Source organism: Anomaloglossus baeobatrachus, chromosome 11, assembly GCF_048569485.1.
Source record: "Anomaloglossus baeobatrachus isolate aAnoBae1 chromosome 11, aAnoBae1.hap1, whole genome shotgun sequence".
NCBI classification, from domain to species: domain Eukaryota; kingdom Metazoa; phylum Chordata; class Amphibia; order Anura; family Aromobatidae; genus Anomaloglossus; species Anomaloglossus baeobatrachus.
This window is the reverse complement of record NC_134363.1, coordinates 96686221-96700705: the sequence shown is the minus strand read 5'-3', so window position 1 is coordinate 96700705 and position 14485 is coordinate 96686221. Positions and strand designations below refer to the sequence as shown.

Here is a 14485-nt window from a genome sequence, read left to right as displayed (position 1 = left end):
AGTCTATGGGAATTTGGGTTTCTTGTTCACACTATGTTGTTCAAAATGCTGCCTTTTTGTGGCAGAACTTTGGTCAAAAACTCAGCTTTGCAGTGCAAAACCCAAATGGCAAAAACAATTGACATGTTGCTTCTTTGAAAAGCTGAGTTTTTGACCAAAGTTCTGCCTCAAAAAGGCAGCATTTTGAACAACATAGTGTGAACAAGAAACCCAAATTCCCATAGACTTTGCTTGAATAGAAGAACACATCCATTTTGGCATTAAACAGCGCAGAAGAAAAAGCAGCAAAAAAGCAGGTAAAAAGCAACGTGCGCACATACCCTAATAGTATTACCTCTACGACACGGGCTGTCACATATTATGCGACTTGCCCGTGTCCTCTGATTTATGTAGGCTTACCCAGTTGAGAAATGAAGGTAAGAGTTCGTGAACACGTCCGTGACATCAGACTTGCAGAAACAGAAACTAACCTAAGCCTTTTGAAATCAATTCCGAGACATTTCAAGGAGTATCACAATTATGATGAGTCCCTTTTGAGGGTCATAAGTATTGACCATATCATTTCTGACATTCGTGGAGGAAATGTGATCAGGAGATTGGCACAACAGGAGTGCAAGCGGATCTGGACCCTTGACACGGTCCATCCTAAGGGACTCCATGAGAACCTTTTGTTTTGTTCTATTCCTTAATACGTAACTCATCTATGATATATAGGCCCTCTTGTGCATCTGTGTTTCTACTCTATATGATAGTACTTAATCTCAACCGTCTGTATGTTCTAATTTTTTTTTAATCTTTTATTTTCTCACCACATCTTTGAGTTTTGGTTTTAATGGGGTTTCCCCATATGTGTTGTTATTTGTATTATATTTTAATTGTTTTTTTGTCTATCTAGTCCGATATACGTCTGTGATGTTGGGTGCATTTTCTTTGGAAGAGATGTAAATTATCGAAGTTGTTTACATCTATCGCTCATTCTTATTTTACAAATCATGTGTGTTCTCTGGAAAAGAATATGTTTGCACTTTATTATTTATAATATGGATTTTTTTACACAATATTTCCACTATTAATGTATTTATGTATTTATATGTATGTCTTTTGTATTTACATGTGCACGTAGTATGTAATATTCATATTAATTTCATATTTATGACTCACATTGTCAAATTAACATATATTCTCTCCACAATTTTTCGCATATTTTCTTGTATACTCATATATATACACATGTAGTTTTAATTATGCATGTACGTTTTATTTTTATTCCAACTTTTACACTTACACATATATTCTTTTATGTTTTATCAGTGTACCCATATGTTTGATGAGTGCTATATTGATTTGCATCCATTTACGGGTTCGGGCCCGATCATGAGACCATGACCATGACCATCTGATTATCATGTGTTTTTTTGGCAGCTCCCGTCACTGGCTCCGCCCCTTCATGACTTTTTTAAGTAATGTCTATTTATTTTTTCTTTCATATGCGGCTTATCAATTCTATTCTATAAATACATGCTGTGGGATGTGTGCACACAGGGGCGGATGTGGTAATTTGATATTGCAGCTCGCTGTCTACTTCCGGGTTTGGGCCCGGTCACGTGACCGGCCGAGATCATGTGGTTTTTGGCCGCTCGCGTCACCGCCCCCGCCCCCTGGATGACGCGATTTGGGATATCATTTGGCCACTTGTCCGCCCTGGTGTGTGCGCCATATAATCAATCCTAGATGTATGCCTATTGGTTTCTATCACTATAAATACCCTCCCCATCCTGCTACTTGCTACCACACCTCCCTGACAAAGGCTACGGCCCGAAACACGTGTTGGTATGGCTCAGCAGTGGTTTAATGGTGACAGTAATTTACCCCTATGATGGGAATTGCTTGTGGAATTTTCCCTTTTTTACCTGTAATTGTGCTTTCTAGTTATTTGCAGATATCTAAAGCCTCCTTCCTTCTGGCTTTCATTATGTGATTTATGATCCAATTAACCCTTTGATGTACATCTTTTAGCATATCACATTCATTGAACTTTATTGTTATACCCATTTCTGGGAACAGATATTTGTGATGTATTATTTATACTTATACATACAAGTAAAATATATCTTTGTACCGTGTTAGCCAGTAGAGATAAAAAAAATTGTTTAAAAGAACTGAGAGTCCTCAGTGGTTGATACCTTTTAATGGCTAACTGAAAAGATGGTAATAATTGCTTCAGAAGTGTCTTTAGTTCCATAAAGATGCGGTACATTCTGGTATCCTCCATTTTGATACAAGTAAAATATATCTTTGTACCGTGTTAGCCAGTAGAGATAAAAAAATTGTTTAAAAGAACTGAGAGTCCTCAGTGGTTGATACCTTTTAATGGCTAACTGAAAAGATGGTAATAATTGCAAGAATTGCAATTATTACCATCTTTTCAGTTAGCCATTAAAAGGTATCAACCACTGAGGACTCTCAGTTCTTTTAAACAATTTTTTTACTTATACATAAATATTTATGCTATCTGTTTGCAATTGCCTTGCTGAGCCTTGTGGTGCTTTGGCACTTTTCATTACTTTTCCTTGCTATTTATACTTTTTTAAGTTTGTTGTTCTATAAAATAATATATTTTTATTAGTTTATTGCCTTTTGGCTACATTTCTTTATTGGTTTTCGTTAAGAACCAATGAAGAATGACATGCTGTGGAAGGTTTGTCTACTCATAGTCCTTACTATGTCTAACAACAAAGTCGATCACAGATGATCAGCAGCCAGACATTGAACATTCAATCCTTACTGTGTGTAATGCTGTATAATACCAGTGATCTAGAAAGGTTAATAGTTTCTGTATTTCTAGATTTTAAATATTTTATTATTCCATTAGTACATCTTGTGTACATTCATAGCCACTGTTTAGTTTCTCTAAAAAATTCAAGGTTTTATTATTGTCTAGAATATTTTCTTATCTTATATGCAAGACTCTACATTTCTTTATTTCTCAGACTTAAAGGTCATATGAACAACTGGTAAATTTCCACTAGAAGCCTTTATGCAATATCACGTTGGTCTGTAAATGGTATAAATTATCTGTGCATTTGCTAATAAACAGAAACTGATCATGCTTACATGAATGCAGGTCTTTTCTCTGAGTGCTCGATATTGAAGAGGCCTAGAAAGGCCTAATGGTGATCCCATAAGCTGACGTTTGAGTCAGAGCCGAACAGCTACATCACCAGTGACCCATCTCTTACTGGTCAAAATGCACACATTTGTGCCCCGCACAGCAGTTAAATCAGGGCTTGTCATAAGTGAAGGACTACTGTTGAAACCAGAAGTTTACATCCACTATCTAAAAAGACACATCCACATGTTTTTCTCACTATCTGACATGAGATCAAAATAAACATTTCCTGTTTTAGGTCAATTAGGAACAAAAATTATTTATATTTCCCAAATGCCAGAATAATGAAAGAATGTTTTAACCCCTTAACGACCCATGACGTACTGGGTACGTCATGGTGACATGGTGCTTAACGACCCATGACGTACCCAGTACGTCATGGCGAAATCGTGGCCCCGGAGCCCCGGTGAGGGCAATCGGTTCGCAAAACCTTAGATTCGGGAAGGAGGAGACCTCTGCCTGACCTCAGGAGGGGTGGTGCCTCCTCCCCGGACCTACAAGGCTGTCATTGGCTGACGAACGCCGCTCAGCCAATCACAGCCACTGTAATGTTGCAGCCATTGAAAATAGCTGAAACATTGAAATCCAGCCTGATCACTGCAGCTATAACACTGATCATTGGCTGGAGCTGGGTGATCGGTGCTTCAGCCACCCCCAGCTCTGATTAGAGATATCGGCCTTGTGAACAATCTCTCCAATCACCATGGATCTGGGGCCGGTGACCACTCCCCTCAGCTTTACTCTGTCCATGGAAGCTGAGGAGAGCGATCCCTGTAAGTGCCCTGGTAAGCCCCTGCCCCCACAATCGGTCGCCCTCGATCCCCCGCCACCGCCGATCTCCCCTATCTGCTGCAGCCGCCTCCGCTGCCCCCTTCCGTGAGCTGCTGCCCGCTTTCTCCCATCCTCATCTGCTGCCCCTCCACTATTTCTCACCCTCTCCGATCTGCTGCCCGCTCTCTCCCATCTCACCCTCCCCGATCTACTGCCCGCTCCCTCCCATCTTACCCTCCCCGATCTGCTGCCCGCTCTCCCATCTCACCCTCCCCGATCTGCTGCCCGCTCTCTCCCATATCACCCTCCCCGATCTGCTGCCCGCTCCCTCCCATCTCTCACCCTCCCTGATCTGCTGCCCGCTCCCTCCCATCTCAGTCTCCCCGATCTGCTGCCCGCCATCCCCCATCTCACCCTCCCTGATCTGCTGCCCGCTCTCTTATCAGCCGCTGCCCCCCCCTCCCTGATCTGCTGTTCGCTTTCTCACCCTCCCTGATCTGCTGCCTGCTCTCTCCAATCTGTCACTCTCCACAATCTGCTGCCCGCTCTCTCCCATCTGTCACCCTCCCCAATCTGCTGCCCGCTCTCTCCCACGTCACCCTCCCCAATCTGCTGCCCGCTCTTTCCCATCAGCCTCTGCCCCCCTCCCTGATCTGCTGCCCGCTCTCTCCCATCTCTCACCCTCCCTGATCTGCTGCCCACTGTCTCCCATCAGCCGCTGCCCCCTCCCTGATCTGCTTCCCCCCCTCCCCCTCCCTGATCTGCTGCCTGCTCTCTCCCATCCTCTTAATCTGCTGCCCCATCACCCACCTCTCACCCTCCCCAATCTGCTGCCCCCTCCACCACCTCTCACCCTGATCTGCTGCCCGCCCTCTCCCATCTTCTACTGCTCCTCCATCCACCACGCCCTCTCCCATCCTCCGCCGCGCTCTCTCCCATCCTCCGCCGCGCCCTCTCCCATCCTCCGCCGCACACTCTCCCATCCTCCGCCGCACACTCTCCCATCCTCCATCCATCTTTTTTCCATCCCACCTAGTCCCCCCCCCCCTTTTTGCAGCACATCCGTGTGTGCGTCCTGATTTTTTTTCTGTAAACTAAGAAAGAAATACCAGGAGCCACAATAACCACATATTGCTATCCATTAATCGACATCTCATACATGTATAGAACCACTAGTAACCCCTTAAAGGAAATTACTCAAATGCCATAACATCAATAAAACAACTTTTATTAAACATTTAATCATAAAACAAATCATGACAATATTCGCTCAGAAACAAGTAGGGCAATGAACGATAGCAAGTGCGTCCCTCCTAACAGGGGGAGGGGTTGGTGCAGGCGCACCAGTACCGCTGCTACAGGTTCAGAAGGATTTAATTAGTGCAAAGACATATTACCAAAACCACAGCCCATTACAGACTGTGATTTACTGTGATTTGCTCTTGATAATACTATTATGTCACCCCAGTATGTGCCTAGGAGAGGTTGTTTTTTTCTCTCTCATATGGGGGTAAAAAAAAGTCTGAACCACCTGATATTACAGGGAAAAAGAATCATACATTATTATGTCAATAGTATAGTATAATAGCATGTCCCAATTGGGAACACACAAGATGCTTCTCTCTGTATCAAATGGCTTTTTTGGCTATTATATACCCCATATAGTATACCCCTCACTCTTGGATAGTCTAGACCGTAAGCCTCCTAGTAGCAAGACCTGCGATTCAATCCTGCCTGAGCTGTATGTGAATGGAGATACAACCCCCATATATGGCACGGGGGCCCCCCTCCCAACAGAACTCCAGAAAGGGGCTCCTCTGGAATAGAGTAAAAGTAATTTCCAGCTAAAATTCACATGCTCAGGGGGATTGAACCAAAAGTATACACAGTGAGCTATATAACAATCTGACCAATCATATTATGTCATAACCAGCAGCACCTGCACCAACCCCTCCCCCTGTTAGGAGGGACGCACTTGCTATCGTTCATTGCCCTACTTGTTTCTGAGCGAATATTGTCATGATTTGTTTTATGATTAAATGTTTAATAAAAGTTGTTTTATTGATGTTATGGCATTTGAGTAATTTCCTTTAAGGGGTTACTAGTGGTTCTAAGATAGAAATACAAATAAACTTAGTTTAGGGATAGTAAAATTATACTGTAGCAATCGTCAACTACAGTATTTTTCACTGAATATTGTAAGGGTCAGCCCAGTGCCACACATGAGAGCAATGCACGAGTCTCACATCGCATCATCCGGCACGGCCGCTCTCTTCCAGACAGGAGTGTGCGGCTGTGCCGGATGATGCGATGCGAGGTTCGTGCATCGCTCTCATGTGTGGCACTTGCCTTACGGTCAGTTGCAGGCGCTCATATTTTTTTTTACTGACGTCCGTATTTTTTATTTCGCCAAACTAATTTTTTTGTATGGGGGGTCTAGTTTCCAAAATGGGGTCACATGTGGGGGAGCTCCATTGTTTAGGCACCTCAGGGGGTCTCCAAACGCAACATGGCGTCTGCTAATAATTCCAACCAATTTTTCTGTGAAATGGCGCTCCTTCTCTTCTGAGCCCCACCGTGCGCCCAAACAATTGATTTCCACCACATCTGAGGTATCTGTGTACTCAGGAGAAATTGCACAATACGATTATTTTATGGTGCATTTTTTCCTGATACCATTTTGTTAAAAAAAAACCTACCTGGTTAAAATAACAATTTCGTGGTAAAAAAAAAAAATATTTTCACGGCTGAACATTATAAACTTTTGTGAAGCCTCCAGGGGTTCAAAGCGATCACTAAACAGCTAAATTCCATGAGGGGTCTAGTTTCCAAAATGGGGTCACTTGTGGGGGAGCTTCATTTTTTAGGCACACAACGGGGTCTCCAAACGCTACATTGCATCTGCTAACCTATTCCAGACAATTTTGCTTTTAAAAAATCAAATGATGCTCCTTCTCTTCCGAGTCCTGCTATGCGCCCCAACAATTGATTTCCACCACATATGAGATATCGGTGTACTCAGGAGAAATTGCACAATTAATTTTATGATTCACTTTTTCATGATACCCTTGTGAAAATGCTAAATTTTATGGCTAAAATAACATTTTTTTGTGTAAAAATAAGTAACATTTTCATTTTTTCCTTCTACATTGCTTTGGTTGCTGTGAAGCTCCTAAAGGGTTAATAGACTTCTTGGATGTGGTTTTAAGCAGTGAGGGGTGCAGATTTTAGAATGGAGTCACGTTTGGGTATTTTCTGTCGCCTAGGTTTCTCAAATCACTCCAAATATGATGTGGTACCTAAAACTTTTTTTTGTAAATTTTGTTGGAAAAATGAGAAATTGCTGATGAACCCTTCTAACTTCCTAACGGAATTTATTTATTTTTTTCAAAAATTGCGCTGGTGTAAAGTAGTCATGTGGGAAATGTTATTTAGTAACTATTTTGTGTGACATATCTCTCAGATTTATGGCCATAAAATTTCAAATTTTGAAAATTGCAAAATTTTCACCAAATTTCCAAAATTTTCATAAACACAAAACATATTGGCCTAAATTTAACACTGACATGAAGTACAATATGTCACGAAAAAAACCCACTGTCAGAATTAGCGGGATCTGTTGAAGTGTTCCAGAGTTATAACCTGTCAAAGTGACACTGGTCAAAATTGCAAAAAATAGCCGGGTCTTTAAGGTGAAAACAGGCAGGGGGCTGAAGGGGGTTAAGGCATTTTTATTACTATTTGCAAAGTCAAAAGTTTACATACACTAAGAGTACTATGCCTTTAAACAATATGGGACAGCCCATACAATTATGTCATGTCTTTGGAAGCTTCTGATAGGTTTATTGGCAACATCTGAGTTACTTAGAGACACACCTGTTCATATATTTGAATGCACACCTGAAACACACTGTTTCTTTGTGTAGCATCATGGGAAAGTCAAAAGAAATCAGCCAAGATCTCAGGAAGAGAATTGTGGACTTGTACAAGTCAGGTCCATCCATGGGTGCAATTTCCAAATACCTGAAGGTGTCTGGTTCATCTGTACAAACAATTATATGCAAGTACAAACAAGATGAGAATGCCTAGCCATCATAACGCTCAGGAAGAAGACTAGTTCAGTGTACCAGCGATAAACGTGCTTTGGTTAGACATGTGCCTATCAACCCAAGAACAAAAGCAAAAGACCTTGTGAAGATGCTGGCAGAAGCTGGTAAGATTGTGTCATTATCCACAGAGAAAGGAGTACAGTATCAACAAGGGCTGAAAGGCCACTGCCAGGAAAAAGCCGGTACTCCAAAAAAAATAAAAAATAAAAAGCCAGGTTAATGTTTACTGTTTGCAATTGCACATAGGAATACAGACCTAAATTTTTGGAGACATGCCCTGTGGTCTGACGAAACTAAACCTTGAACTGTTTGGCCATAATGACCATCGTTACGTTCGGAGGAAAACGGGAGAAGCTTTGAAGCCTAAGAACACCATCCCAACTGTGAAATATGGAGGTGCCAGCATCATGTTTTGTGGTTGTTTTGCTTCAGGAGGGGACTGGTGCACTTTACAAACTAGATGGCATCATAAAGAAAGAAGATTATGTGGCAATACTGAAACAAGATCTCAAGACATCTGCCATGAGCTTGGGCGGAAATGGGTCTTCCAAATGGACAATAACCTGAAGCATACTGCCAAACGGGTTACAAAGTGGCTTAAGGATAACAGTCAATGTTTTGGAGTGGCCATCACAAAGGCCTGATTTCAATCCTATTGAACATTTATGGGAATAGCTGAAAAGGCAGGTATGAGGAAGGTGACCTACAATCATGGCTCAGTTACAATAGTTCTGTCAGGAAGAATGGGCCCAAATGTCTACCAACTATTGTGAGAAGCTTGTAAAAGGAGATCTAAAAGGTTTGACCCAAGTTATACATTATAAGGACAATGCTACCAAATACTAATGAAATGTATGTAAACTTTTGACTTTGCAGAAAGTAATAAAAATGCCTTAAAACATTCTCTCTCTCACTCGTTCAGTATTTTGTCATTTGGCAAATATAAGTAATTTTGGTGATCGTAATTGACCTGAAACAGGAAAGGTTTGTTCTGATTTCTTGTCAAACAGGGAGAAAAACATGTAGATGTGTCTTTATAGATAGTGGATGTAAACTTCTAGTTTCACCTGTATGTGACTTTTAACAGTCAGTTTACCCTAAGATTGTCAGAGCGTTATTTGATGGTTTTTCCCCTGTAATTATGAAGTCAGTTCCCCTGACTCCAGACTAAGAGAGAGGGACTTTTTACCAAGATTTTTTTTACACCCCTAAAAATGTATTTTATAGTTAAAAAAAAATCTGTGAAAACAAAAAGTAGATAAGATAGATTAAGGTGCATGCAAGCATCATAACATTTCCTTGCAGCGCTATTTATATTAACACATACAGAAAACTTTTTATTCAGGTGTGAAATATTGAAGTCTCAAACATTAATTTACCTGTTCACTCAGAAGTGGAACTGTGGGTTTTTCACAATCACAAAAAGAAGAAAAATCAGCCCTCTGGATATGGAGGTCATTGCCTGATGGTTTCACTGTGTCGTCAAGTATAGAACAAAGGCATTGATGCAAAGTAGGCATGAAGCCGACAGCTTGCTTGAGTTTTCCGTGAATGAGAGATATTAGTGCAGAAAGATTTCTTTCAGATTCTTCAGTCCGATTATCCTTTTTTACCCACAATTTTCTACGTGGATGCCAGTTCTCAACATAATACTGAAAAACTTCTGTAGGACAAATGACTTTCAAATCATTCAAATATCGTTCATAAACCTTCATTGAGCAAGTCTGTGAAAGAATATGGAGGAAGTTTTTAATTTGGGCTTCAACAGTAGTATCGAGGTGAGAGATTCTGCTATACATTATATTGAGAACTAAATGCATACAGTACCGCAAACCGGCATGAGGAAAACGAGCTTCCAGGTTAATTGGTTCTTTGATGTCAGGACTGATTGTTATAAGTTTTACTTTGTTACTAATGGTGGGGATAATCTCAAGAAGTAAGCCTAAAAGAAACTTGAATATGCCATCAATTCCTTTTTTGGCAATGCAATAGGCACATGGTGTCCAAGTTTCTCCCTTTACGTCACAAAAAATTGTGTACAAATCAAAACTTTGACTAAAATCTAAAAAAACATCAATAAAGAGGTATTCAGGAAAATTCTGAGCTGTGTCTCTCATGGTGGAGGTCATTAGAAATATCTTCTTCACGTGCAGTTTATCTTCCACAAATACCAATTTGACCTTTGCTTCAGGGTCAGAAAAGAAAAGAGACTGCAGCACTGCTAACACTTGTGTGCGGTCCTCAAAAGCACCAGAACGAAAACGGAGGAGCCGTTTTAAGTCACTTGGTTCCAAAAATTTCTTAGATATGTTGTTAGCAACTTGTGCTGGTAAACCCACTGCAGAAGATGGCTTAAACTTCTTCTCTGGTGGTGCCTCAGTTGAATCGTCGTCAGCATGATTATGATGCAAATTGCTTTGAGTGATGACGAGTTTGTCTTTCTGTGGACCCAATGTCAACTCGATGCATGCCGAACAGTTCTTCCTGAATAAAGATAAAATGATACTTTAGAAAAATTCTTATATGCTGTTGTACACAGTATAATGTAAAAGTCAGTATTTCATTCAGATTTCCAATATTTAGTCCAGATTTAGTATTTATCACCAACTAAAGCTGTGTGGCTACGTATACATCCGCTTGCTAATGAGAACTTGCAAGTTCCCATCATTTGTCTGCCAATCTAAATTGGGTTTGTGAGTAACAAACATTTCTCAAGTCCAGCCACAAATAATTCATGTGATAGAGACCTGGACTGTGGCAAGGCCTCACAAGACATTAAAGGGTGGTTATTAATGCAACACACTGGGTCACAGTGAGGTATCACAGGGGTCAGTATTGGGCCTTTTTTTTAAAAAAAAAAAAACAAAAAAAAAACATCTATTAATCTCTTTCTAGGGGGAATACAGAGGCAAATTTCAGTATATGGATATGATATTACACTTTGCAGGGTAATCAACAAAATAAATCATACATTGTTATTACAGAAGGATTTGTGTAGGTTAGAGGCCTGCAAAGGGGACAAGCAAGCATCCTCTATATCTAGAGCAGTGTTCCCTAACTCCAGTCCTCCAGAGCCACCAACAGTGCATGTTTTCAGGATTTCCTTAGCATTGCACAGGTGTTGGAATCATCACCTGTGCAGATGACTAAACTATAAGTTGTGCAATACTAAGGAAATCCTAAAAACACGCAATGTTGGAGGCTCTTGAGGACTGGAGTTGGGGGAACACTGATCTAGAGGAAGAGTTTACTCATATTCATAGACGCAGATTCTTTACTGTAAGAGCCATGAGATTATGGTACTCTCTGCAACATGATGTTGTAATGGTTGATTCACTACTAAAAATATCAAGAAAGAACTGGATGCCTTGCTTGAAAGATATAACGGGTTATGGACATTAGATTCTGTGATGGGCTGTTTATCCAGGAAAATAGTTGGACTGCCATATGTAGATTCGGGAAGGAATTTTTCCCCTAATATGGAGCTATCAGTTTCGACCCCATGGATTTTTGGCCTTCCTCTGTATCAACATATTAGGCAATAGGTTGAACTCGATGGATTTAAGTCTACCTTCAACCTTAAATTATGGAACTATAAATAGCTTGTCCACTTTTATTGGACCATAAGTAGATCATCATTTAAAAGAAAAAAAACTAATAGGCATTACTTACCTGTTGAAGCCCCTGCTGCTCCAGTACTACCACTTAGCTGTTCCACACTGGTTTTGTTTTACAGGGCTGCAGATCTAACATCCCTCCGCATCAAGCCACCGTAACCAATTACTGGCCTCAGTGATCTTGTACCATCCAACTCAGCATCATCACTGAGGGCAATGATTGGCTGAAAAAGTCTCAAGTGGTAGAAAGGATTTTATAGTTACAGTCCTGTCCATCAAGACTGGCATGGGAATAAGAGTGATTGGAGCTGGTAGTGGGATTGTCTTAACCTGGCAAATAACGATTCCTTCATTATTTTAAAGTTAGGGTATGAGGCTGACCTCACCAGTATGGGCATGAGACTGCCCTTACCAATTAAAGCATGAGGCTACCTCCACCAGTTTGGGTATGTGGCTTACCTTACTAGTAAGGGCTTGAGACTGACCTCACCAGTTAGGGCATGGGCTGACATTTCCAGTTAAAGGGAACCTGTCAGCAGAAATTTCCCCTAAAACCTAACAGATTCCCCCTCTGCAGCTCCTGGGCTGCATTCTAGAAAGGTCCCTGTTATTATTGTGCCCCCTTTCTGACCAAAAAAAAGAGTTTATAAAGAGGTACCTTTTTGGCTTCGGATTCTATAAATGTGACACGGGGGCGGGCAGCCTGATGGCCGTTATTCTGCCCCCTGGTCCTGTATGCCGCCCCCATCGCTGATTTCCATACTTTTGGACGCCGCCCACTGCTCCAGCCATCCCCGCACATGCCCAGTGCCAGTCTCACGGGACTGAGCAGTGTGACCGCTGGTGACTTCTGCGTAGACAAGTGATTATGGGCGGGACTGTGACTGTTATCAGCAAGTACCCGCCCATAATCTCGTGAGCGCGCAAACCTCTCCAGCGGTCACACTGTGCTCAGTGTAGATGCTAGACTGTATGGGCTGCTTCCAGAGATGACGTCCCTTTGTCACGTGATAGGGGCGTGTTCAAAATACTATCACGTGACAAAGGGACGTCATCCCTGGAAGCAGCCCATACAGTCTAGCATCTACACCGAGCACAGTGTGACCGCTGGAGAGGTTTGCGCGCTCACGAGATTATGGGCTTGTACTTGCTGATAACAGTCACAGTCCCGCCCATAATCACTTGTCTGCGCACACGTCACCAGAGGTCACACTGCTCAGTCCCGTGAGACTGGCACTGGGCATGCGCGGGGATGGCTGGAGCAGTGGGCGGCATCCAAAAGTATGAAAATCAGCGATGGGGGCGGCATACAGGACCAGGGGGCAGAATAACGGCCATCAGGCTGCCCGCCCCCGTGTCACATTTATAGAATCCGAAGCCAAAAAGGTACCTCTTTATAAACTCTTTTTTTTTGGTCAGAAAGGGGGCACAATAATAACAGGGACCTTTCTAGAATGCAGCCCAGGAGCTGCAGAGGGGGAATCTGTTAGGTTTTAGGGGAAATTTCTGCTGACAGGTTCCCTTTAAGACATGAGGCTGACCCCACCAGTTAGGGCACGAGGCTGACCCCACCATTTTGGCCTTGAGACTGTCCTTATCAATTAGAGCATGAGGCGGACTCCACCAGTTAGGATATGTGGCTGACCTCACCAGTTAGGGTATGTGGTTGTCCCCACGAGTTAGGGTATGTGCCTGTCCCCACCAGTTAGGGTATGTGGCTGTCCTTACCAGTTAGGGTATGTGGCTGTCCTTACCAGTTAGGGTATGTGACTGATGCCACCACTTAGGGTATGAGGCTGATCCCACTAGTTACGGTATAAGGCTGACCCCACCAGTTATGGTATGAGGCTGACCTCACCAGCTATGGTATGTGGCTTACCTCACTAGGAAGGGCATGAGGCTGACCCCACCAGTTAGGGTATGAGGCTGATCCCACCAGTTAGGACATGAGACTGATCCCCCCAGTTAGGGTATGAGGCTGACCTCACCAGTTAGGGCATGAGGCTGACCCCACCAGTTAGGGCATGAGGCTGACCCCACCAGTTAGGGCATGAGGCTGACCCCACCAGTTAGGGCATGAGGCTGACCCCACCAGTTAGGGCATAAGGCTGACCCCACCAGTTAGGGCATAAGGCTGACCCCACTAGTTAAGGTATGCGGGTGACCCCCACCAGTTAGGGTACGTGGCTAACATCACCAAATAGGGTACGTGCACACAATTTTATTGAGGAAAGCAAACACACGTTTTCCAGTGAAAATGGCATCAGTAAACTCCCTTCTTTAGGGAGTTTTTAACTTTATTAAGCATTTTCTGAAGTGTATTTAAATAGTTTTTTTTAAAAAAAAAATGTTTTGGAATGCTTTTGTTCTGGTATTTTTCATCAGTAGATGCTCCACCACCAGGTCATTTTCAAAATCTGAAGAGGAGAAGGAAACACTCAAAAGGCTGAATCAGGAGTCTCTGAAGTAGGTTAGCATTATTTTTTATTTTTATATATAAAGCTGCATGTACACAATACCCTAAGGTGTCCCCTTACTTTTGAGGAACAGTTTGGGAGGCATTTATGCTACCGATGGGCGAATAGTAACTATTCATGTTCGTATTGTTCGTAACAAATCCTAAAGTACTATTCCTGTATTCGTGACGAATAACGAAACTAATGCAAGTCAATGGGGAACCCGAGCATTTTGCTTGTGAGAAATACTAGAATAGTGCTCGGTATTCGGTAAGCATTATCTAAACACAAATAGTTACTATTTGCCAATCCCTAATTTATACAAGTGATCATATGCTGGACAGTTCATTTATGGTTGTAGGG

At 42.2% G+C, this 14485-nt stretch overlaps 1 protein-coding gene across 2 annotated transcripts in view; it reads right to left on the bottom strand.

Annotated features, from left to right (window-relative positions):
• Positions 1 to 14485, bottom strand: part of ZSWIM9 (zinc finger SWIM-type containing 9) — a 215793-nt gene that overhangs the window by 46583 nt on the left and 154725 nt on the right. For both annotated transcript variants that reach the window (XM_075327598.1, XM_075327599.1), the window contains exon 7: positions 9429 to 10533. In XM_075327598.1, the coding sequence (XP_075183713.1) occupies positions 9429 to 10533 (1105 nt within the window). The remainder of the gene's footprint in view (positions 1 to 9428; positions 10534 to 14485) is intronic.